General features: G+C 43.5%; 1 protein-coding gene across 16 annotated transcripts in view; it reads right to left on the minus strand.

The window, feature by feature from the left end:
• Positions 1–27589, minus strand: part of LOC124803042 (RNA binding protein fox-1 homolog 3-like) — a 454277-nt gene that overhangs the window by 30706 nt on the left and 395982 nt on the right. For 9 of the 16 annotated variants that reach the window (XM_047264242.1, XM_047264203.1, XM_047264181.1 and 6 more), the window contains 2 exons: positions 21284–21431; positions 9237–9303 (listed from right to left, as the gene is read on the minus strand). In XM_047264242.1, the coding sequence (XP_047120198.1) occupies positions 9237–9303; positions 21284–21431 (215 nt within the window). Of the gene's footprint in view, positions 1–9236; positions 9304–21283; positions 21432–22536; positions 22658–27589 lie in introns of all 16 variants that reach the window. The other 7 variants (XM_047264235.1, XM_047264258.1, XM_047264195.1 and 4 more) reach the window with 3 other exon arrangements.

A 27589-nucleotide genomic window follows, 5' to 3' on the forward strand; every position in this document is an offset into this window, starting at 1 on the left:
TGGCAGGGATAGATCTCCGGATACAGTCTTGCCACCTGTTGCCCATTGCCATTTGCCATTCCACAAGTAGACATCATGCCATCAAGCTCTCAATTTGAAAAGCGTACCACTGTACACAATGCTGTATCACATCTGCTACAAGACGAGTCAGCAACAAGAGTGAATTGGACACAACATTACAAATTACTGTGGCAGGACAGGGCGCTAGGGCATGACGTATGAGGAATAGTACCACCATCTAGCAGGAAACCATGCATATTGTAAGTCTATAACTGTGGCTGCATGGTACAGTGTGCATTAGACCACAGTGTCTGTAACAAAGTATGATTCTCTCATTGTTCAATCCAGAGAGCTTGTAGGCGGTGGAGGGGTGAAGGAAAAAAAATAATAATAAATAAAATAAAAAAACACCCCATATAACTGTGACATTGGTTTTTTATGTGATATACAGAAACAAATGAACATTTCTTTTAAGAAGTCATTCTCTAAGTTTTGATTCATGTTGGGATGCTGTAAACCAGAGCTTAACAACTGGCCGGTTTTGAGCGTGAGTACTCGCGTCTGCTCAGGCACGTGCTCGCGAGCAGGTGCAAGGGGGAGGAGTAGGGAGGGAGGGGAAATGCGCGCGCACGTTTGAATAGGGCCGCAGCGTGCCTATTGAATTCGCGCCGACTGTGTAACATTTAAAGTACTACGATCAGCTCTAACACTCGCTTCGCTGGTTAAGAATCATGTCAAATCGCCGTTGTGTAACCCCAAACATGCTTTCAAAGTTCAACCCCCATTGGGAGGAATTTTATCTGTTTACAGAAAAAGAGGGTGATGCAAAATGTTTAGTATGTCACAAAACACTGAATTCTTTCAGGAAATTTAAATTGCAGCGACATTATATGTCATACCACGCGAAAGACTACGGAAGTGGATAATGTGATGGACTAGATCGTGCACAGGAAGTTATTAAACTTAAAAGGAAGCTATCCGAAGAAGATCTGGACGATGAAGAAAAATCAACTGAGGCAGCTCTCAGAGTGAGTTACAAAACTGCTTTGCTTTTAGCAAAATCCCTGTGCCCCTTCACTGATAGCGATTTAATAAAAGAATGAATGGTAGTTAAAGCGGAATATTTGTGTCCATCTCAAGTTGAACAGTTTCGGATTGTGCCATTATCTAACATGACCATTATGCGCCGCATACAGGACACGGCAGATGACGTCCAGAGCCAGCTTGCAAATATCTGTGAAGATTTTATGGCGTATTCTCTAGCTAGCTCTGGACGAAAGTGTTGATATCACTGGAACAGTGCAGCTTGGCATATTTATTAGAGGTGTTAATAGAGATCTTCAGGTGAGGGAGGAGCTCCTCGATGTAGTAGCCATGAAGAACACTACAACCGGAGGTGATATTTTAAGTAGTGTTGAAGAAAGTGTTGAAAATATAGGATTGTCGTGGAATTCTTTAGTTTCAGTGTCTATAGGCGGTGCACCAGTGATGACAGGGAAAAAAAAAAAAAAAAAAAAAAATCAGGTTTCGTTGCGCTGTTGAAGGAGAAAATGCAAAAACTGACCGTGGCGAATGGAACAAGGGGCGTTCACTGTGTGATCCACCAGGAAAACGTACGTGCAAAGAGTATCACTCTAAAAAATGTGATGAGTGTTGTTGTTCGTACAACCAATTATATAAGGAAGCATGGGCTACAACACAGGCAATTTAAAAGCTTTCTTGAGGATGTATAAAGCCTGCCTTATTACAGCGAGGTCTGCTGGCTTAGTCGTGGCGAATTATTAAATCGATTTTTTTGCCTATTAGATGAGATAAATATGTTCATGGAAATAAATAACATGTGTGTTCTTGAATTGAAAGAGCCTTCATGGAAATGTGATCTCGTGTTCTTAGCAGATTTAACTAGCTATCTGAATGCTTTAAACATTTCCCTAGAAGGTAAAGATCTGCTAATTACTCACTTCATAGATCGAATACGAGCTTTTAAAATGAAACTGACACTTTGGGTGAGTCAGCTGGAAACAGGAAATCTAGCTAATTTTTCTAAATTATCTCCATGCAAGATGTTCACAAAGACTGTGAACGTTATTCACATAGTTTAGTTGCCCTTAAGGAAGAATTTGATCAACGCTTTCAAGATCTGACAGCACTAGACAGTGATTTTTATCTGTTCTCCTCTCCATATTCAGCGAATATTGAAGAGATTCGTCCTGAGCTGCAACTAGAAATTATTGACCTGCAGTGTGACAGAGAGTACAGAGACAACTTTCAGAACAAGAAAAACATTTTGGAATTCTACAGACACTTCCCTCAGGATAGATTTCCTCGTTTGCACAAACTGGCAGCTACAATAATATCAATGTTGGGTTCCATGTATGTTTGTGAACAACTGTTCTCTGCAATTAAATGTAACCAGACGCGCCTGAGAAACGCATTGTCTGATCGAAATTTAAACTGCACGCTGCACCTACAATGCACAAGAACAATTACTCTTAACATAGATGCAATTGTAAAGGGCAAAAAGTACAACATAACTGAGAATACCACACTTCAGTGACACCTTTTATTGTGTAACAGTTCACAAATTAACGCGAATGTAGAGGCATACACTAAGCTAATAAAATTATGTGGCACGTGTACATTCTCCTTTATTTGTTTCATTTGTGGCAGTAATAACTCTTGAGTGATATCCCTGTTTTTTTTTTTTTTTTTTTTTACTTTATTGTTATTTTAAAACCTGTACAACAGGCAGGCTGTCAGCAGCACACTACGCTGCTCTTCAGCCATAGAAGACACAAGCAGCAAAAACAGTGAGAAGACACATAAGTCACAGAGCGGCGGGCAATAAAACAGGAGACACATGGAGACAAGCACGGAGCCGTTCATACTCGTCGATAATCCATACTGCTAGCTGATGAGACGACGCACAACCACTGAAGATGATGATGGCACTGGTGAACGACGAAGGGGACGGTGAACACTAAACACTAAACACACAAAACACTGATGGCGGCGACCTCCGGCGCGCGAATGTCCACGTAACGTGTGCGAGTCCGGGGACCTGCCAAGAGGGGTAGAAGGGGGAGGTGGGGGAGAGGGGAGAAAAAGGATGCCAATGGCTGAGGAGTCGGGGGCAGGAGGAGAGGAACAGGAGAGGGGAGGCCCGAGGGAGGAGGGGGGAGAAAAGGAGGAGGGAGGGAAAAGGGAGAGGAGGGAGGGAGGGTGCACGGAGGAATAAGTACAGGAGGAGGGCGGGAGGATCAAAGTTGGTAGGAGGGGTAGATGGAAGGGAGGAGGGCATCATCAGGGAGGGGGAGCTGGCGGAAGCCACCTTGGGAGAGGGTAAGGAGGGTGGAGAGGTGGAGACCGGGTGGGACGTGCGAATACAGGCGCGGCAGCGGGCGGGGGTGGGAGAGGATCAGGGAGACGAGCGGGTGAGGAGGATCGAGTTTGCGGGAGGTGTACAGGATCCGTATCCTTTCAAGGAAAAGGAGGAGGTGGGGGAAGGGGATGAGATCGTAGAGGATCCGCGTGGGGGAGGGGAGACGGATGCGATAGGCGAGGCGGAGAGCATGGCGTTCAAGGATTTGGAGGGATTTATAAAAGGTAGGGGGAGCGGAGATCCATGCTGGATGGGCATAACAAAGGATAGGGCGGATGAGGGATTTATAGGTGTGGAGGATGGTGGAGGGGTCCAGACCCCACGTACGGCCGGAAAGGAGCTTGAGGAGATGGAGGCGGGAACGTGCCTTGGCTTGGATTGTCTGGAGATGGGGAGTCCAGGAGAGGCGACGATCGAGGGTGACGCCAAGGTACTTAAGGGTGGGAGTGAGGGCGATGGGACGGCCATAGACGGTGAGATAGAAATCAAGGAGGCGGAAGGAAGGGGTGGTTTTGCCTACAATGATCGCCTGGGTTTTGGAAGGATTGACCTTGAGCAACCACTGGTTGCACCAAGCGGTGAACCGGTCAAGATGGGATTGGAGAAGGCGTTGGGAGTGCTGTAGGGTGGGGGCAAGGGCAAGGAAGGCGGTGTCATCGGCAAACTGGAGAAAGTGGACGGGGGGTGACGGCAGCGGCATGTCCGCCGTGTACAACAGGTACAGAAGGGGGGAGAGGACTGAGCCTTGGGGCACACCGGCGGAGGGGAAAAAGGTGTAGGAATTGGTGTTATGGATGGTGACATAGGAAGGACGGCGGGAGAGAAAGGAGCCGATCAGACGGACGTAGTTAATGGGAAGGGCGAAGGTTTGGAGCTTGAAGAGGAGACCGGAATGCCATACGCGGTCATATGCACGTTCGAGGTCCAGGGAGAGGAAGATCGCGGAGCGACGGGAATTAAGCTGTTCGGAAAGGAGATGAGTGAGGTGAAGGAGAAGGTCGTCGGAAGAGAAGGACGGCCGAAAGCCACACTGGGTGACGGGAAGGAGGCGGTGCTGGCGGAGATGCTGGTGGATGCGACGGGTGAGGATGGATTCCAGGACCTTGCTGAAGACCGAGGTAAGGCTGATGGGACGGTAGGAGGAGACGGCGGACGGCGGTTTGCCAGGTTTAAGGAACATGAGGATACGGGAGGTTTTCCACAGGTCGGGGTAGTAACTGGTGGACAGGACTACATTGTAGAGCCTGGCCATGGTGGAGAGGAAAGAGACAGGAGCTTCACGAAGGTGACGGTAGGTGACACGATCGGGACCAGGAGCGGTGTTGCATTTGGTGCGGAGTGTAACAATGAGATCCTGTGTAGTGATAGGGGCATTGAGTTCCGTGTGGGTAATGTTGTCCAAGTACTGGAAACCAGGAGCGAGGGGAGGGACAGAGGTGTCAGTTCGATCGCGGATATCCGGGAAGAGGGAGTAATCGAACTGGGGATCGTCGGGGATGGAGAAGACATCGGAGAGGTAGGAGGCAAAGTGATTGGCCTTACTAAGGGTGTCAGGGAAGGGGTGATCATCGTGGAGAAGAGGATAGTAGGGGGAGGGTTTAGTTCCGGTAAGGCGACGGAAGGCCGTCCAGAACTTGGACGAGTTGATTGGTAGGGTTGCATTTAAACGGGTGCATGTCTGTCGCTAGTCCCGGCGTTTCTTAGCCGTGAGCAAATTACGAACGTGTCGCTGGAGTTGCCGGTGGCGTCGTAGTGTGTCCGGGTCACGCGTGCGGAGGAAGGCACGGTAGAGACGATGGCGACAGTAGGAACGTGGGCCTCCACGGCCTCAGACAAGGTCTGCTGGAGAAAGGAGGCGGCATGGGTGACATCGTCAGGGTGGTGGTAGGTGAGAGGGTGGCTATCGACCTGGGTGGAAAGGGTATCCCGGTAGGCATTCCAGTCGGCTCGGGAATAGTCGTGGACATACTTAGGGGGAGGGTCAGTACGAGGGTCGGGGCGAGGGCGACGACCGTCTGAAACGGTGAGGAGGACAGGGAGATGGTCGCTACCAATAGGCTCCAGGACATCCACCGTTATGCGGCCAAGGAGGTTGGGGGAGGAGAGGATAACATCAGGAGTGGAGTTGGATTCAGGACGGGTATGCCGGGGGATGGGGACGAGGTCACCTTGAAGGGTGGAGAGGAACCGATGCCATGGCCGTAACTGGGCAGCGGAACGACTATGGATGTTGAGGTCGGCGGTGATCACGTAGGAGGAAAAGGTACGATCGACGTGGGAGAGGAAGTCGAAGGGAATAGGAGCGTTGGGGCGGACATAGATGGTGGCGCAGGTAACGGTAAGGCCGGGGAAGAAGAGACTAAGGATCAGGTGTTCGGTGGGGTCGGGAAGGAGAGGTTGGAGCCGAACGGGGATCTGGCGGTGGTGACCAATGGCAACTCCGCCACGCGCAATTGGGAGGGGATTATCGGAGCGGTGGAGGAGGTAGGGCGAAGTGTGAATGGTGTGGTGGGGTTGGAGGAAGGTTTCATTAAGGAGGAAGGCATCCACGCGGTGGGTGGCAAGGGTGTGCAGGAAGAGGTTCCTGTTGGCGGGTAGGGAGCGGATGTTGTTGAAAAGGATACGTTGCTGTCGCGCCATGATAGGGATTTAGACGAGGGTGTCGAGGCGGGAGAAGGTGAAATGGGCCTGGTTGTTGGAGTAGGTGGCGTACATCTTGAGTTGGAATATGGAACGGGCGGCGAGGGAGATCTGTTGGAGGGTGTGTGGGCGCTGAAAGGGATGAACATTCTGGAGGACGATGGTAAGGAACCTGATGATGTCCTCAGCGGTGGGGGGGGGACGAAGGGAATTGCCAGGAGGGGTGAGGGCGTCCAGGGGACGGACAGGGACGGTGAGTTCAGGAGTGGTTGGAGGGGGTCGGGCTTTACACTTTTGGGAGTAGGTGGGATGGGGGAGATTGCAGGTATTGCAGGAAGGAGGGGATTGGAGGTTAGGGCACTGCCTGAGGAAGTGCGGTTGCCGACAATGCGGGCAGGTGGGGGCCTCGCGGCACTCAGCTGTGGGGTGCGCGTTATAGCGCAGACACCTCTGGCAGCGCAGGGATTGAGGAGGGGAACGGGAGGGGTCGACCTTGTACCGCTGGTTAAAAAGGAGGGCACCCTCCTTCAGGAGACGGTCAATGGGGGGGGCGTGCTCAGAAAAAACCCGCATAATGCGGGGATATCCCTGCAGGTGGCCGCGGATTTACATTGACTGGCGGCAGCTGTTGTGTGCCCCACGTGACTCTCCCCACTCTCCGCTCTGGTCCGGTAGTGGGGGTAGCGTGCTCGCGCTGCTCCATGCTCGCGCCTTGCTGCTCACAGCTTGCTCCGCGAGCACGTATGTTGTGAAGCCCTGCTGTAAACTGACAAGTGGTACTTGTTGGTCACTCTAAGCTCATTAGCCCAAAACATCGAGAATCCGTACCACCTCTTATCCTAAATGGAACAATTATTAACTTCTCGCCCTCAGCAAAGAGTTTGGGAGTAATAATAGATGAAAATCTAAATTGGACAGAGCGCATAACTGCAGTGTGCAAAAAAGCATCAGCATCCCTTCATGTCCTACAAAAATATAAAAAACTCTTCCCTTTCGATCTGAAAAAGAAATTAGTACAAACGCTTATACTCCCAATCATTGACTACAGCGATATTATCCTACTAGGCCTCTCTCAGGAAAATTCCCGACGTCTAGAACTGGTCACGAATGCCTGCGTCCGATATATCTGTGACGTTCGACTTTTTGATCACATTTCACCAGCATATGCAAAATTGTCCTGGCTGCGTGCAGACAAACGCAGAGATTTCCATACACTTTGTCTCATCTACTGCCTTATAAATGTACACTGTCCCTCATATCTCTCCTTGTCCCTAACACTCATGTCGGAACAACATGACAGAAACACACGTTCCCATCATAATAAAATCCTCTCCGTTCCACTGCATCGCTCAGTCACCTTCTCCAAGTCCTTTACAGTAGCGGGAACCCGACTCTGGAATAACCTCCCTCGTTATGTTAGAGAACTTAAAAAGCACTTCACCTCATTACTGCCCTCTCTCCCCCTCCTTAAACCTCCCTTACCCAAAACTCGCTATACTAGTAAACATCTACTTTACACACCAAAATATTAATGTACATCTGCACAAACCTTCATTACTATTGCCAATCTTTCTGATGTTTGTCATTATTATTTGATTTTTTTTTTTTACTGTTATTATTATTGCTGTCACCATAATCTGTATGTATAGCACCTGATGTAAAAATACTGCCAGCATTTACTTTACTAGGTCTTAGTCATGTTTATCATTATTATTTGATTTTTTGTTTTACTGTTATTATTATTGCTTTTATCATAATATGTATGTATAGCAACTGTTGTAAAAATACTTCCGCATTTACTTTATTAGGTATTCGTCACTAGTCTTTATTCATATTGTCACTACAGTAAGCTAATTTTCTCATTTAAACTATGTTCATGATGTTACTCTGATGTGTGAAATGCTGCATGTGTGGAACACTGGTCCGATGTAAGAAAGGGCGTGATGGCCCTAATCTGATCAGGTTAAATAAATAAATAAATAAAATAAAAAGTTACTGATGTAATCTATTCAATGATGTGTGTGTTTATTGACCCGTGCATCTGACTACTTCATGTACTAATGTAAACTGCTTTTGGTCTTTGACTGTAGAATTAAATTCATAATAATAACAAAGGACATTAAATAATAATTCTTCAATTATTACACCAAAAAAATAAAGTTGCGTAATTAGTTCTTTGTTTATTCATATGTACAAGTATGCAGTTCTGGTACAACCTTACTCCATACTGTCATAAGCACAGTGCTACAGAATCCTAAATATAATGGCACAGTGCATATCCACTTTTTCAATGGGCTGTGTAATTTTGTCTTCGGTCCAGTAATAGCACTATTATTTCAATGTACACGACAACTGGGAACATATGTACATGAAGCCAACAGAAATTCACTAATTTTCTCCCAGTAATAATTAAAACTTTAGGATTTTCCTACACAAACTGCAAAGTCGACGAATTTGCTGTAGAGTGTTCTTGAACTGTTGTCAGGTACAATTATTTCCGTATGTTTCTGTATTCTTAAAATTACTGCACCTATATGTCGTTGAATTTCCCTAAAAAGTGATTCCGTAATATTATTGAATGTAAATAGGTAGAAAAACTAGTTTATTTATTATTCAAAACGTCTATTAAAGCTGTCATCTACCGGTAGCCTCTGCTTCCTGTATTCAACTGTTTTAAAAACCTATTTTTGTAGCTTGTGAAGTTATACGAGGAGCACTGAACTGTATTTACTTAGTCTTGTCAAATTGCAATGGTAACCCATTTCCTTTGAACCATATGTTGATGTTTTCAAGTTATGTTAGTTGCTGTTTTGGTAAAGCAACTGGCATTGATTCTGTTCTTATAATATTATTACCAGCTAAAAGAATAACATTTGTATCTTCTAAAACCCCAAGTTGGAGGTCATTTATGTGCATCAAAAATAACAGTTAATCAAAACAGGCGAAGATCCAAATTAAAATCCATAAAATTCAAGTACCTTTTCCTCTTTAAGACTCTTTCAAACCATAAATCTAAAGCAAAAGTAGAACAGTCCTGTTAAATACTTTATGTTATACAAGGAAAACAGCCCAATACTGAAATAAATGTTTAATCATATCTTAATATATGCAAAGTTGTCTTTTTACCATCATAACTGTATCAACTTTAGTGCAGATATAAAACCTACACTATTCCAAAAACAAAGTAATTATGTTACTCAAGTATATTGCTTACCTGCAATCTGTAATTTGGATCTGCCGTTGCAGCATGTGCCGCTAAGAAGGGATCATAGTAGACACTACTGTGAAAAAACCAATGTCAGTATTAGAGGAATGTCATCCACTGTGGACATTCATTTAAAGTGCACGTATGTATTTTGTCAACATATAATAGCCAAAAGTAACATTTTGGTTTAGCAAACAACTAAAAAATTTATTGCAGTATATCAAACAATATTACATTACAGTAGTATCCTTAGTTGTCAATAAACTGTATATAGCTTTCTGAATTTCTTTTTTCAATTTCACACATTACAATACGAAAACTGTACACTATAACAAAGTAAACTACAAACAGAGAACAACTTAAATGAGTGTGCAAATAAAGATACAATAAGTCAATTCCAGAGAAGGTTTTACAGCACTTTTTGCTGATGTTTAGGAAGATTTCAGCTTTTTTAAATACAATTAACATAATTTTTAGTAGTTTTGTTATAAAATTGCATTTTTTTCAAAAGAAAGTAAGACTTTAAAATTAACATGTGATATCAGTGTCTGCTGTTATGTAACAGCCAGGACTGATTTGATCTGATCTAACTGCATTAAGGCAACAGAGTTCCATGTTAATATTTGTAGCAGAACATTCTTGAAGAGAATACGTGTGGTGGTGGGCAGGGGAGTGGGGGATGGAAGGAGGAAGGAGATGGTGAGAGGAGGGGTACTGAGGATAGAAGAACTAGAAGCTTCCAATAGTTAGAGTAACCAAACATGGTAATTATACCCAGTTCATCACAAGAATAAACCCAATGTAAATGCAACCGATGGTGGCGTGTTTGTCGCTGTTAATAGTAGTTTATCCTGTAGTGAAGTAGAAGTGGATAGTTCCTGTGAATTATTATGGGGGGAGGTTACACTCAGCAACCGAGCTAGGTTAATAATTGGCTCCTTTTACCGACCTCCCGACTCAGCAGCTTTAGTGGCTGAACAACTGAGAGAAAATCTGAAATACATTTCACATAAATTTCCTCAGCATGCTATAGTCTTAGGTGGAGATTTCAATTTACCAGATATAGACTGGGACACTCAGATGTTTAGGACGGGTGGTAGGGACAGAGCATCGAGTGACATTATACTGACTGCACTATCCGAAAATTACCTAGAGCAATTAAACAGAGACCCGACTCGTGGAGATAACATCTTGGACCTACTGATAACAGACAGACCCAGAATTTTTAACTCTGTAAGCACAGAACAGGGAATCAGTGATCATAAGGCTGTTGCAGCATCCCTGAATATGGAAGTAAATAGGAATATAAAAAAAGGGAGGAAGATTTATCTGTTTAGCAAGAGTAATACAAGGTAGATTTCAGCCTACCAAACAGATCAAAACAAAAATTTCTGTTCCGACACTGACATGTTGAGTGTTTATGGAAAAAGTTCAAGGCAATCGTAAAATGCGTTTTAGACAGGTACATGCCAAGTAAAACTGTGAGGAATGGGAAAAACCCACTGTGGTTCAACAACAAAGATAGGAAACTACTACGAAAGCAAAGAGAGCTTCACTCCAAGTTTAAATGCAGCCAAAACCTCTCAGACAAACAGAAGCTAAATGATGTCAAAGTTAGCATAAGGAGGGCTATGTGTGAACTGTTCAGTGAATTCGAAAGTAAAATTCTATGTACCGACTTGACAGAAAATCCTAGGAAGTTCTGCTCATACATTAAATCAGTAAGTGGCTCGAAACAGCATATCCAGACACTCTGGGATGATGATGATGATGGCATTGAAACAGAGGATGACACGCGTAAAGCTGAAATACTAAACACCTTTTTCCATAGCTGTTTCACAGCTGAAGACCGCACTGCAGTTCCTTCTCTAAATCCTTGCACAAACGAAAAAATGGCTGACATCAAAATAAGTGTCCAAGGAATAGAAAAGCAACTGGAATCACTCAACAGAGGAAAGTCCACTGGACCTGACAGGATACCAATTTGATTCTACACAGAGTACGCGAAAGAACTTGCCCCCCTTCTACAGCCGTGTACCGCAAGTCTCTAGAGAAACAGAAAGTTCCAAATGATTGGAAAAGAGCACAGGTACTCCCAGTCTTCAAGAAGCGTCGTTGAGCAGATGCCCAAAACTATAGACCTATATCTCTGACATCGATCTGTTGTAGAATTTTAGAACATTTTTTTTGCTCGCGTATCATGTCATTTCTGTAATCACAGAATCTGCTCCGTAGGAATCAACATGGATTCCGGAAACAGCGATCGTGTGAGACCCAACTCGCTTTATTTGTTCATGAGACCCAGAAAATATTAAATACAGGCTCCCATGTAGATGCTATTTTCCTCGACTTCCGGAAGGCGTTTGATACAGTTCCGCAATGTCGCCTGATAAAGTAAGAGCCTACAGAATATCAGACCAACTGTGTAGCTGGATTGAAGAGTTTTTAGCAAACAGAACACAGCATGTTATTCTCAATGGAGAGACGTCTACAGACATTAAAGTAACCTCTGGCATGCCACAGGGGAGTGTTATGGGACCACTGATTTTCACAATATATATAAATGACCTAGTAGATAGTGTCAGAAGTTCCATGCGGCTTTTCGCGGATGATGCTGTAGTATACAGAGAAGTTGCAGCATTAGAAAATTGCAGCGAAATGCAGGAAGATCTGCAGCGGATAGGCACTTGGTGCAGGGAGTGGCAACTGACCCTTAACATAGACAAATGTAATGTATTGCGAATACATAGAAAGAAGGATACTTTATTGTATGATTATATGATAGCGAAACAAACACTGGTAGCAGTTACTTCTGTAAAATATCTGAGAGTATGCGTGCGGAACAATTTGAAGTGGAATGATCATATAAAATTGATTGTTGGTAAGGCGGATGCCAGGTTGAGATTCATTGGGAGAGTCCTTAGAAAATGTAGTCCATCAACAAAGGAGGTGGCTTACAAAACACTTGTTCGACCTATACTTGAGTATTGCTCATCAGTGTGGGATCCGTGCCAGGTCAGGTTGACAGAGGAGACAGAGAAGATCCAAAGAAGAGCGGTGCGTTTCATCACAGGGTTATTTGGTAAGTGTGATAGCGTTACGGAGATGTTTAGCAAACTCAAGTGGCAGACTCTGCAAGAGGTGCTCTGCATCGCAGTGTAGCTTGCTGTCCAAGTTTCGAGAGGGTGCGTTTCTGGATGAGGTATCGAATATATTGCTTCTCCCAACTTATACCTCCAGAGGAGATCACGAACGTAAAATTACAGAGATTCGAGTGTGCACGGAGGCTTTCCAGCAGTCGTTCTTCCCGCAAACCATACGCGACTGGAACAGGAAAGGGAGGTAATGACATGGCACATAAAGTGCCCTCCGCCACACACTGTTGAGTGGCTTGCTGAGTTTAAATGTAGATGGAGATTTAGACTAATCAGCAAAAACAGCACGCAACACTGGCAGTGGTATGCTCTTGGAAGTAACCCCCACTTTCGTATTGCATGTCTTATACATATGTTACTGTAAATGAAACTTAAAGGCATTCTAATGTATTAAAAACCATCAAAATTTTTCTTCATCATACTTTAACTATGTAAATTTCATTTCAAAAATCGTGTATAGTCGCAGTCTCTATAAAAGCTAATTGTGTTCAGATTGTCGCGCTGTTAATACGTAATATGAAAATGGCTGATGCTACTTCCAGAACAAGCACATGGAACACAGTTTAAGAAAAAAAAAAAGGGGGGAGGGGGAGGGAGAGAGAGAGAGAGAGAGAGAGAGAGAGAGAGAGAGAGAGAGAGAGAGAGAGAGAGAGAGAGAGAGAAGAAATAAAAGCAAGACACAGATTGTTGTTCATATTTTTCAGAAGTTTACAGAGGAAATAGACTTTGAAATTTTGCGATGGAGTTCATTCACCACAGTTCCGGCGCAATGTGCAGCTTAATTGTTAGCGTTGAAGAAAGGTAAAAGGATATTCTGTGGATTGCTGTTGCAAACTTTGCTGCGATTGTTTTTCTAATTACATATCTCATGTAACACATAAATTCTTAATTGGTACAGATATTTTGTAAAAGACTGTTAACAAGCTTGATTAAATCAAGAAACCCTTTCAAATGAAATTTTTGGGAGCAAAATGAAACAACATATGCTCCTGGTACCATAACACTGCAATTTGAACCCAGTAGAACTGATCTGGGGTCACACAGAGAGATTTGCTGCAAGAAATAACAAGACAATTAAGCTGCCATATGTACTGGAACTAATGCACAAAGCTTTGTCTCTTATCACTGTGAATGCTGTTTTTTTTGGTGGTTTTAGGGCGCACAACTACACAGGAAGAGGATTTAAAAAAAAAAAGCATGATCAAATGTCCTTAGACAGGTGAGTCAAGTTGATAAAACGAAGAATGCGAGCAGCTGCTCCTGGGTCATCCACTAAAATGGCATCCAGAGTACATGGCAGGCCAAGATCAAGACGCAGTGTATTAAAATCCGGACAGGACGTTAAAATGTGGCAGACCGTCGGCAATTGCCCACATGGGCAGAACGGCACCGGCGCAGCCGTCAGCAGATGGCGATGGCTGAACCGGCAGTGTCCAATTCGTAACCGGGCCAAAACGACCTCCTCCCGCCGAGAAGGGCGTGAGGAGGACGTCCAAGCCGCAGGAAGAGGTTTCAAGGCCCGAAGCTTGTTGTCCGTAAGCAATAAAATGAGCCGACAAATGACCCTGCTACAATCTGATGAAGGGACACAACAAGAAGCTGTCCGAGGCTCGAGGACCGCAGCCTTGGCCGCAGCACCTGCAGCTTCGTTCCCAGGGATACCGACATGGCCAGGAACCCACATAAAGCTAACCGGAGAACCGTCATCCACCAGCTGGTGAAGAGAGCGTTGGATCCGGTGCACAAAAGGGTGAACTGGATACGGATCACTGAGGCTCTGGATGGCGCTCAGGGAATCGGAGCAGATGACATAAGGAGAATGTCGGTGGCGGTAGATCTAAAGAAGAGCCTGGTAGAGGACAAAGAGCTCAGCTGTGAAGACCAAACAATGGCCATGGAGCCGGTATTTGAAACTGTGTGCCCCAACAATAAAAGAACACCCGACACTGTCATTGGTCTTAGAGCCATCTGTATAAATGAAGGTCATTAACGAACTTCGAACGAAGTTCGACTAATCGGGAGTGGTATACCGAACCGGGGGTAACCTCCTTTGGGAGCGAGCTGAGCTCAAGGGGAACGTGAACCTGAGCCTGGAGCCAAGGTGGCATGTGGCTCTCGCCCACTCTAAAGGTAGCAGGGAGCGAAAAATCAAGGTGTTGGAGGCGACGAAAGTGAACTCCAGGGGGTAGCAGGGCAGAGACATAAAACCCGAATTGACGGTCGAGAGAGTCGTCAAAAAAGGAACGATAAGACGGGTCATCGGGCATTGACAGTAGCCGACAGGCATACTGACAAAGCAGTATATCGCGCCGGTAGGTGAGTGGCAATTCACCGGCTTCAGCATGAAGACTCTCGACGGGACTAGTATAAAACGCTCCGATCGCAAGACGTAAACCCCGATGTTGTATGGAGTTGAGTCGGCATAAGATGGATGGCCGTGCAGAGGAGTATACGAAGCTCCCATAATCCAGCTTGGAGCGGACGATTGCCAGATATAGGCGAATTAGGACGGTTCGATCCGCTCCCCACGACATACCACTGAGAACACGGAGGACATTTAGAGAACAGGTACAACGGGTAGCCAAATATGACACATGTGGAGACCAGCTAAGTTATCTGTCAAATGTAAGACCTAAAAGTTTCGTTGTCTCCACGAATGGGAGAGCAACGGGACCGAGTCGTAAGGACAGTGGGAGAAACTCTTTGTAGCGCCAGAAGTTAATACAGACAGTCTTCTCGGCAGAAAAACGGAAGCCATTGGCGACACTCCAGGAGTAAAGACGGTCAAGAGAACGCTGAAGACAGCGCTCCAGGAAACATGTATGCTGCGCGCTGCAATAGATGGTAAAATCGTCCACGAAAAGGGAGCCTGATACATCAGCTGGGAGGCAATCCATTATTGGATTGATCGCTATGTCGAAGAGAGTGACGCTCAAAACTGAGCCCTGTGGCACCCCATTCTCCTGGCGAAAGGTGTCTGACAGGACAGAACCCACACGTACCCTGAACTGTCGATCCACTAAAACGGAACGAATAAAGAGAGGTAAGCGACCGTGAAGGCCCCATGTATGCATGCTACAGAGAATGCCCGCCCTCCAACAGGTGGTGTAAGCCTTCTCCAAATCAAAGAACACAGCCACGGTCGGGCGCTTCCGCAAGAAGTTATTCATAATGAAGGTCGACAAGGTAACCAGATGGTCAACAGCAGAGCGACGCCTACGAAATCCACATTGTACATTGGTAAGTAGGCGTCGAGATTCGAGCAGCCAAACCAAACGAGAGTTAACCATTCACTCCATCACCTTACAGACACAGCTGGTAAGCAAGATGGGTCGATAACTGGAAGGCAAGTGCTTGTCCTTCCCCGGCTTAGGAATCGGTACAACAACAGACTCGCGCCAGCATGCGGGAACATGTCCCTCAATCCAGATGCGATAATAAGTATGAAGAAGGAAACCTTTACCCCCAGGAGAAAGGTTCTTCAGCATCTGAATATGAATAGAATCAGGCCCTGGAGCAGAGGACCGTGACCGGGCAAGTGCATTTTCGAGTTCCCGCATGGTGAATGGGGCATTATAACTTTCACGATTCGAGGAGTGGAAGTTAGGTGGCCTAGCCTCCTCCGCCTGTTTTCGGGGGAGGAAGGCAGGGTGGTAATGAGCGGAGCTTGAAACCTCTGCGAAAAAGCGGCCGAAGGCATTGGAGACATCCTCAGGGGCCACAAGAACGTCATTCGCGACCGTCAAGCCAGAAACTGGCGAGTGGACCTTAGTGCCAGATAGCCGGCGCAGGCTACCCCAGACAACAGAAGGGGGAGTAAAACTGTTGAAGGTGCTTGTGAAAGCAGCCCAGCTGGCTTTCTTGCTTTCTTTAATAATACGACGACACTGCACACGTAATCGTTTATAATTGATACAATTCGCCACTGTAGGGTGGCATTTAAAGGTGCGTAAAGCACGTCGACGAGCACGTAAAGCGTCTCTACATGCTGCGGTCCACCAGGGGACCGGTACGCGACGTGGAGAAGAAGTAGTGTGAGGGATGGAATATTCAGCATCCGTGAGAATGACTCCCGTGAGGTGTGCGACCTGACTATCGCAGCTTGTGAAGGTTTGATCCTGAAAGGTTGCCCTGGAAGAGAAGAGCCCCCAGTCTGCTTTGGAGATGTTCCAACTAGTTGAGCACGGAGAGGGGGTATGATGCAGGAAATGGATAACACACGGGAAGTGGTTGCTCGAATATGTATCAAAGTGCATACCACGCAAACCAGCGTGCAAGTTGAGTAGTACATATAGAGAGGTCTAAATGGGAATAGGTGTGAGATGTGTCCTAAAGAAAAGTAGGGGCGGCACAATAATTTGCATCATATCTGCCCTGGTAATGGCAGACGACAATGGAGTGTAAACGGTACAAATGGAAAATGTAAAATTGGGGAGAGTAATTTGGACGGCAACTGCCTGCAGGCCGGTGTGCAATGTGATGGGATCGTAGTAAATATCATCCCGGACCAGCAACATAACCCCTCCATGAGCCGGAATACCCGCCACAGGGGGTAATTCAAAACGTACAGAGGTGTAGTGTGCCAAGGCAATTTGATCGCATGGGCGTAGCTTCGTTTCCTGGAGGGCTACGACGAGCGGACGGTGCAAACGGAGCAGCAACTTCAAGTCCTCTCGGTTGGAGCGAATGCTGCGAATATTCCAGTGAATAAGTACCATCGTGAGAAGAAAAAGAAAAAGAAGATGCAAGAAGGGGTCACCTCGAAGGCCGCTAAGGGCCTGGTTTCGAGCGAGCACTGCTGCCGCTATCAGTAGGCAGAGAGTCATCGTCCATTGGTTCAATAGGTTCATCGGCCATCTTGTTAAGATGGCCGGGAGGGGGAGCTTCCTCCGCCGGTGAACGGCCAGATGTTCGGCTACCAGTGGTGCGGCCAGGTGGCGCAGGAGAAGAAATGCGCCGTGGCGGAGAAGGAGAACTGTGCTTCCTATGAGCCTTCTTGGAAGGTCGTTTAGTGGAAGTACTGGTCGATGGATGGGAGTTCAAGGTGCGTAGGAAGTCTGCACGGGACGGTTCCTTCTTGAAGGCCCATGCATCTGGCTTCTGGGTCTTCGTCTTGGCAGAAGTTGATGAAGGTGCTTGTGTCGGAGGGGTGACGAGAGGAAGAGGAGACGTCGACCGGGCGATCTTAGCATGGCCGAATGGACGACTGTAGTGCTGTAGGTCAGATCGCATGTCTGCGTCGCCACCTCCCTAGTAGTCCGAGGAGAGGCGAGGACAGTACTGTATTTCCCCGCTGGGAGCAGTGTGGGCTTCCTACTAGCCAATAGCTTGCTAGTAGCCGAGGTGGACACTTTCTCTTTGACCCGAATTTCCTGTATACAGCGTTCTTCCTTGTAGATGGGACAGTCGCGGGAGGACACTGCATGGTCACCCTGACAGTTCACACAACAAGGAGACGGAGGTGGACAGTCACCCTCATGGGCACCCCTGCCACAAGTGACACATTTAGCCGCATTGGAACAAGACTGGCGAGTGTTATTAAAACGCTGACACTGGTAGCAGCGCATAGGTGTCGGGACATAGGGGCGAACAGAAATAACCTCGTAGCTCGCTTTGATGCGCGACGGCAGCTGAACACTATCAAAAGTCAAGAAAAGTGTCCGGGTCGGTACAAGGTCATTGTTGACCTTTTTCATGACCCTATGGACAGCCGTCACACCCTGCTCAGCGAGGAAAGACTGAATCTCCTCAATCCGTCGAGTGATCTAGTATATACCACACCACGAGACGAATTCAAAGTGCGGTGAGCCTCCACCCGGACAGGGAACGTGTACAGGAGTGTGGCCCGAAGCAGTTTTTGTGCCTGAAAGGCGCTCTCAGTTTCTAGTAACAAGGTACCGTTACGCAACCTGGTACAAGACTTGACAGATCCGGCTACGGCATCTACGCTCTTCTGGATAACGAAAGGGTTGACAGAGGAAAAATCCTTTCCGTCCTCAGATCGAGAAACTACGAGGAACTGTGGGGCAGGCGGTAGTACTTTTGTCACTGGTGGCTGGTCAAGTTTCCATTTTTGGGCAGAAGTCGAGAGAGAAGAAGAAGAGAAATCCATTGCAGAGGAGGAATCCCCCATGATTGCCAGCGTCTCCGATGGCACGCTCCTTCCTTGTGGGGACCCTCTCAGAGGGCACTCCCGCCTTAGGTGAATGTTTACACCTCAGGTCACACCTCCCGAGAAACGAATGGAGGGACTAAACGGCATGGTCGGAAAGTGTCAGCTCAGGCAATCACCCCTCCCTGGGCCTGGCCTTTACCAGGGGGTACGTGCGTGCCTTACTTGTCTACCCAGGGCGGCGAATTACGCGTCACCTCGTCACTGGCTACGCACGCGAATGCATGGGTCGGCCTTCAGGCACGCACAGGGAGGAAGGGAGAAGAGGAAAAAGAAGGGAGAGAAAGGACAGTCTGTCTCAAACGCTAAGGCGGAGACCAGAGAAGGCAAGGAGAAGAAGGCAAGGAGAAGAAGGCAAGGGAAAAAGTAAGTAAGACAGTGAGATGGAGAAGAAGAAAGAAAGGAACCAACCAAAGGAAGGAAGGAAGGAAGAAACCAGAAGAAGTGAAAAACCAAAATGACCGCAAATATAGGTCGTGGAACCGTCCGTCTCTGGACGCAGGCGCTAACTACCCCCTTGAGGGGGAGCGACTCCTTTTAGTCGCCTCTTACGACAGGCAGGAATACCTCGGGCCTATTCTAACCCCCGGACCCGCAGGGGGGGAATGCTGGTGGGATGCAGTACAACACTTCATAAAACAAAAGGAGAAAATGTGGTGTTTTGATGGCTTTCTGGATTCTGATGTTGATCACCTCATTATTAATGTAGGAACTGACAGTTCCAGTACCAGTACTGAAATGTATTCCTTGGATTCGGATATGGAACGAGTTCAAAGATCACCCAGATGACTGACTGTAAGTAATACTTTCAATGGTTTTAATATGTAAGTATATAGTGAAATCCCTTCAATACACTTTTAAGTCAGACACAGTCCACACAGAAAAATTACCCTGTCTGTAAGTTAGAAATTCTGATCACTATTGTTTTTAACTACAGTACAATATTAGCTAACAACAAGAGAATATTACATTTTCTGTCTGGTCCCCTAAGAAGCGTATTGCCGGAGTTTTGCCATATATTACTCCATTCTGTTTAAAAATTAAATGACATTCGAAGTTCATCTCTTTTCACATCTTAACTGCAACTGTTCACACCACTACTGGTTAGTTGGATCAGCTAGCTGACCTATGCTGTTCAAGTTAAATGTGTCAGTAAAGCTTTTGTACCATACTATCACTGAGTCAATGTGTGCACTCAGTATAAAGTATATCCTTATTATCGTAGTTGACTGTACTCGAGTAAGCTTGGCTTCCACTCTATGTGAAACAAAATGCAATGAGATTCCAGCTATTATGGAAGAATACACAGTATAATGTTCACATCAGGTTTATTCTTATGATGAACCTAGTATAGAAAATTTCAACTAGTTAGTTAAGTCTTTATGTAGCTTAATATTATCACACAACACCAACAAGACATGTATCTACTCATTAATTATGAATCTGAATTCAGCTGCAACATACACATTAATTTCGAAAGTAAATCACACGAACAAAACTAAGCATGCTACATACTACAGCAAGGGATAAATGATATCGCAACAAAAAAAAAATACAACATAGCATATACACACACACACTGACAGCAAATGACCATAGAGGAAGTGAAAACTGGGGAAGTGCATAAATACAAAAAGCCAAAGGTTTCTGCAAATTGTATGCCTCTATGCACTTACCTCCATTGGCTGGCTCAACACAGCAGTTGACCTGCCAAATCATCTACCTGCATGATAGTAGAGCTATTTTCATATGAATGTTTGCAAATAAAAATTTAACATCTACACCATACTGAACGTCACTCACATGAGTAACCACGAAGTAAGTTGTTTGCTAGCTATTGAAATTCAACAACGATGATGGTTTGTATAAAAAATGGCAGTTTACTTTTAAGAGTAAGTGCCATCACTGCCAGTACTTCATCAGGTGTGGTTTTTTTTTTTTTTTTTTTTTTTTTTTTTTTTTTTTTTTTTGGGGGGGGGGGGGGGGGGGGGGGCGTGGCGGCATCCACAACCACACACAGAGGTGATGGTGGAAGGGACTCGGCTGGGGTGAGGGGAGGGGAGAGGTCAGCCATTGAAAAGTGGAGTATTAATTGGATTTGGCACTGACAAAAGTGTACATCGTGTAAAGGTCTTTCTGAAATCTGATGACAGGGTACTGTAAGAGGAAATGGACATACATTGTAATGTGACATTATGAGGCATTCTGAAGTAATGTAATCATACGTGAATAAGAAGTAGTCACATTAGTTTATGAGAAATTGCAACTTTACACTATCAATAACTGTAGTGATACCTGGGACAATAAGAACACCATTCTTACTTAATGAGTTTTACTTTGTTTTCCTTTATAGCCTATGTTATAAACTGAAATTAATGAACACATCAATCACACTTATTACTTTACAGTCTCTTTCACTTTTTTCAAACATGAAGATTTCAATTTTATTTGTCAGGGAAATCATTTAGAATTAAGAATTTGTTTAGATGATGGCAGTATTTGGAATGCTCCATAGGAAGACTATTTGACATCGCTTGGTGTTTGCAAAATTCAATGGGAAACAACAATTATACATGTATTGCCACAAGTAAACTGCATGTAGAACAGAATTGATGATGAACATTAATCTGTTTCATACGAGATACCGATCAATCATTAATTTCAGTAATTCGAAGACTTCCTGGACAGACAGTTTTCAGTCATATGAAAAGTACATAGACAGCACTCACGGTGTGTATCCGTGGAGTGCAGTAGCCGCTGCAGCTGAGAGGGGAGTTGGGTGCCTGGCAAATGCGGCCGCCGCTGCAGCTGCCGCTGCTGGGAAAGTCGCCCGTGCTCGCCCACGCTGAATTGCCACACCTCGTAATGCTGCTGCCGCTGAGCAGATAATAGCATTTTATACAATATTTATGGCCACCTTTGGTAGAGTAACACCGCTTACCATCCTCTATGGTTACCATCAATGGGTTCCACTGTACTGCCTTGCACTTGCAAACAGATGATTGCACTGACTAGGGATTTTACTCAATTTACCTAGTTTTTCATTGCCATACAAAAAAATCAGGCACAGATATATTTGCACATGCAAAACAAAAATTGTTAGAAAACGCATACTGTACAACATAAAACTGTGGAAGGACTAATTTAAATAGTAACCACCATACATACCATGGAGGAAAGGAAACAGGTAAAGCATGACAACAAAAGCAGCACCAAAGTAATGGAATTACATTATTTAAGTAATTTTGAATACAAACTGCATGAACCACTGGGTTACAAGCACTATCTGAACACTCCAAAATTTCTAAATTAAACATGCAGTGTCATTTCCTTGGACACATAATCGCAGTTAAGTAAAAACTTGAGGCATTAAAATGTTACACTAGTCTAGTGCAATCACTGTAGCCAGTTTCTAAAACAGGTAATGAAAGAAAATCCAGAAACTGAAAGAAAAACAAAAAAAAAGAAGAAAAAAAAAAACAATGATCATCCATGCAAAATCAAAATGGGTACTAATACTTTTAAATGTGGTTAATTTCTGCTCGAACCATGCTGCTGTTGAAGCCACACAACTACTTTCTGCTCTACTTCACACTGCTTCCTGCCTCAGATATCCATTCTATATTCAGACACAAGGGCAAAAAAAAAAAAAAAAAAAAAAAAAAAAAAAAAAAAAAAAAAAAAAAAAAAATTAAAAATAAAGTCGCTTAATAATGCTTTTCATTTTGTTTTGTAAACTCCTCGACAAAAGTCCTAACGAAAAAGCAGTGTGCTCAAAATGCCAAGTAATGCAAGGATGCTTGGCACTCCATTATATAGATGTTAAGGTGTTACGAAGATTTCATTTTTATGATGATCTCAAAGTTAATATTCTTTTTTCATTGCTGTGTTTTTTAAGCTCATCCTTTATTCCCTTTTGTTAGAAATACAGAATGGATTACAGCCCGAGGCAAAACAAGCAGGCAAGTGGCAGTGTGTGTACCTCCTGCGTGCAGTGCGTGGCGTCAGCACCAGTGGTGTTGCTGCTGAGGATGAGGGTGTCGTAAGGGGAGCAGCTGTGCCCCCCAACCATGACCAGGGCACAGCAGCAGGCAGCCTGTAGCCTGGTACACCAAGCCATATTTATAAAATTTCACACACCATGGAATGTACATTGTAGCATAGTTAAAATTCCGTGTTCAACAACAGAAGACTCTCTCTTACTTTTAAATGTACAAAACACCATGTACACCAGAAAATAAATAATCCTAGTAAGATTATAAAGTGCAAATTGCAAGGATAATATCTTAATTTTATTGCTCTTCCTCTCTGGGAAATCGCACATAAGTACAAATCAGAGATTCTAGAGTATTAATTACTTAGCTCCCCTCTCCCCAAATTCACACAAACAGGATGTGTGTCAACTATGTCAACTCTATTGAAATCCCAATAACAACATATGAAATTCATAGCTCAACCACAGTACTTTCATTGTCTCAATTATGGTTAAATCTCTTGATGTCACATACAAACTTTAATTATTGGCCATCACTGAAACAAAAAGTACAGCATGTGTATGTATAAATAAAAGAAAATTTCTATGTAATGCTTTCTTTCCCCTATCTACATGTGATGGAAGTATTTGGCATCCCACGAAAACAGACAGTGTCCTGCATACTTCATCAGTTATTGACATAATATTTTCATGAAATTTCCTATTTATTATTTCACACAATACACAAAATCCACAATATAATTTCTGTAAACATTTTTATTTCTTTTATATTATAACAAGATTCTTCATCAAACACATTGGAACAACAAGATGACAAATTATGAATGAAGGGCATATATCTCTCTCTCTCTCTCTCTCTCTCACACACACACACACACACACACACACACACACACACACACACACACACACTGAAATATCTTCTACTAAAGCCATCGACAGAATTACGGAACAGCAGGGAGTGAAGTTCCAACATACATTCCAATCAGTATGTCATGTTTTGTAATATTTCTGAAAAAACTTCACTAATACGTTACTTGAATTAGAACTGTTCCTTCAAAATCAATATAGCCATTTTCACAATCTTGTTTGCATTTTCTACTTCAGATCCGTATCTGTTCTCTTGCCTAGCCCTTGCCATCACTACCACGTCCTTCGTTGTTGATAGCACACACCAGAATGTTCCCTATGAGAACTTTTAGGTTGCATTTCACAATGCAAATAGTTTTTTAATATACACAAAAGGGAATAGCTTTCCATTATTTACGAGTTGTGACCTAGAACTGTTACACTTCCCTAAATACTTAGTATTGGCTTTCTTAGGACATTAACCGCTCTGTTACCTCAGATGCAGCACTCTTAGTATCATAAATTAATTAGTTTATTTTTCCCAAAGAGTGTTCTGGGTCATTACATTATTACTATTACTATTATTATTATTATTATTATTATTATTAGCAGTAGTAGTAGTAGTAGTATTTTGTAGTATAACACTAAGCATTCCACCTCATTTGAGCATTCTTGCCTATCTTTCACAATTTGCTTTTTCTCCATGGAATCTCCTTCTTCAGTCCTCTTTGTCCCAGAGTTTACCTCACATTCCATTTGCGTATCTTGCCTCTCTATATGTTTCTGTCTTCAGCTTCTATTGGATCAATGTGCGTTGTTTCTACATCAAAGTTGACTTGCACAATTCAAGGTGGTGTTGACTTGATCCCCTGTATGTCAGAAATCTGCTAGTGAGGCTTGTTGGTGGCAGCCTGATGCAACATTCAACACTGGGTCTGTGGTTTTCATAGTGTGAGATATATATCCCTCTTCTGTCAGCTTTGGGCTGAGAATTTCTCTCATGATTTTGCATTCCTCTTTCAGTAAGCTTTCCACATCAGTTTTCATTTGCACATCAGTTTTCATTTGCACATCAGTTTTCATTTGCACATCAGTTTTCATTTGCACATCAGTTTTCATTTGCACATCAGTTTTCATTTGCACATCAGTTTTCATTTGCACATCAGTTTTCATTTGCACATCAGTTTTCATTTGCACATCAGTTTTCATTTGCACATCAGTTTTCATTTGCACATCAGTTTTCATTTGCACATCAGTTTTCATTTGCACATCAGTTTTCATTTGCACATAGTATTTCAGGCTTGATTACTGTTTTGTAGTATATCTAATCTTCGTGTGAATGGACATGCATCCCCTATTATATGTGTACTGTTTCTACCATACACACTCCTCACTTCTCTGAGATGATGACTCTCCTGTAGGTTTCAGGATTTTCCTTAGATAAGTGAAATGTGCAACTCTGTTTATGCGCCATATCGAGTGTGTACTTTCTGAATTTTCAATACCGAGCAGAATAATTCAGAACTTCTGGGAAGTGTATGCAGGTGAACTTTTTTTTATGCTTTTTTTAGTATTTCTATTTATTTGAATGCTGTTGCTTCATTATCATACAGCATGGTCAATTAATATGCAAGAGCTAGATTTTTGTGTGTGTGTGTGTGTGTGTGTGTGTGTGTGTGTGTGTGTGTGTGTGTGTGTGTGTGCGCGTGTGTGGAGGGGGGGGGGGGGGGGGGGTTGCCCCTGCTGAAACATTATCTAGTAAAAATAAACAAAAAATATAATCATAATTTCATTCATCATAATCCATATTTTTGGAAAGCCTACAACTGTCGTTTGACATTTAAATAACAGAATATACGATCATATTGCTGTATCTGTCCACTGAAACTACCTCCCATGCAGTTCAATGTATTCTGATCCCTAGAGAAAGCACAGAAGAGGCATAACTTATACATAGTTTCCTGTACCTCCTTTTTACATTCCAAAGTTAATATGATATAAAGTCACCTTTTTTTGTTCACACTACATAAACTTGTTCTGTGTAACTGAACAACACTGATTTGTTGTTAATGGATAATACATGAATCTAATTACGCTCCATTTTTATACGTAACTTTCCTTCTTTAGTTCAATCACTCATGTAAATACCGTGCAAAGAAGTTTCTAGATATTTTGACTGAATCGTAAGTACAAGGCTGCAAAGTAATACAAGCAGCATGATAAAATGTTAATAACACAAAGTAAAGCCAAGTCTTCAGGGAAAGATGATTCCTACAGCCAAATATCATTCATGGCACCTCAGGAATCTAAAATAATACTGCTGCAGTCACAGTTGAAATTTGATGTCAAATGATTACCACACCAGCTGTCTGCATTCTTTCGAGTTTTAAAATTTTTAGTTTAATTGCACAGAGAACTAAATGCACGTCGCTAACAGAGCATTAAACATACTTTTGAAGTACCTGAGTGCCAATAAAATACTTGTTAAAAATGTGAAAAATTTGTGCTTCGAAATGAACCCTGTCATCCAATGAACACTGATGTACCAACTCTTCACACAGTTTATGGATACACCCATGTACAGGAACTAAATGAGAAATTGTGGGGATCAGGGGGAGGGAGAACAAAGGAGCAAAATTAACATTGATTAGCCAGAATGTAATGACTGCTTTCAAGTCACTGAAATGTGTCCACATGCAGAGAACAGGAAAACTGCCAATTTATGCGACTTTGACAAAAGGCTCATTGCAACTGTATGGTAACACAGAATGAGTATCAAGTAAATGGCAAAAAAATAATCAGATGTTTACACATTGCCATCAATTATGCTTACAGAAACAGGGTTTTAGGTAGTAGATGAGCAACATGGCAATTGTTTGACAAATCTGAACAAATGGAGTAGCTACAGTGTCAAATATAGTGAATGCAAAACATTTTTGACCATAACTGTCCACACCATGTTATCATGAATGTGGGTCCAAAGTTAACATAGTTTGTGTGTGTCCCTTCCATTGGCCATAGGAACGGAACAAGGTGGGTAAAGGAGAAATGTAAACTAGTTGCCCAGCTACATAAATCAATATATCCTTTCAGACCACTAAATGGTACAGGATATCCACAAGAAACATTCTGGGACCTGCCATGGACATCTGATGGCAGGCATTTTGGTCTTCCATTTCAGTGACTAAGATAATGAATTCTGAATCTAATGTGCAACACTGATTTTGAATACTTTAAATGCCCAAAGGTTTTCAACCAAATCATACTACGACTGGTACACAAACAACAATAAAGTGTTTTCACACTGGGTTCTCTGTTGAACAAAGAGCTTGCACAAGCAACAATTCAACAATTTTCTAGCAGATAGCAAACTGTTCACTGAACTCCTTGGTTTATACTGCAGATTTTAGATCTCGGGGTAATGTCGTGTAAACAGAATCAATAACAGAAACTTTTGGGCGATTAAAACCATTTGCCGGACAGATGTGAATTAAAAACCATTCCTTTCTCCGGCAATGTTTTTAATCACTGAGCTATCACGGCACAACTCATGATCTGCCCTTACATTTTCAATTCTATCAGTACCTGTCACCTACTTCCCAAACTTTACAGAAATTCTCGCAGCATACCTTGCTGGAATGGCACTCTAAAAGTAATGCGAGAGGTCCATTATGGAAACATTCCTGACATTATGTCCACAGTGTTATCAAATAACACAATCATAGTGATAAGGATGACAACTTTACTTTGTTCATATGGCACAAGTAAAAAAAAAATCATGTAAGTAGAAAATGAATGAATAGCAGAAAGATAAATAAAATTCAATGGTGCAAGTACAGTAACTTACACTTCCCATTTCCCTCAACTTACATTTGCACACAGTACTGAAATTAAAATAAATAAGTAAAAAAAAGCGTTATCACCAGGCTGACATACTAACTTATGCTGTAAAATACTTAATGTCTTCTACAAGACATTCTACACTTTTATCCGTCTCTTCTTCCCTCTTAAAATATCACTTCAAACAACTTTCAATTTGAGTATCTACTACACTTCCATGTGGCACTAAAGTAAATCCCTTTATCCACTTTTCCCTTGCAGAATGTTACCATTTGTCTTGGGGGGGGGGGGGGGGGGGGGGGAGTTAAAATCATATAAAACTAGCATAAATAGTTAAGGTTTTTGAGAATTA

The sequence above is a fragment of the Schistocerca piceifrons genome, chromosome 1 (genome assembly GCF_021461385.2).
Source record: "Schistocerca piceifrons isolate TAMUIC-IGC-003096 chromosome 1, iqSchPice1.1, whole genome shotgun sequence".
NCBI lineage: Eukaryota > Metazoa > Arthropoda > Insecta > Orthoptera > Acrididae > Schistocerca > Schistocerca piceifrons.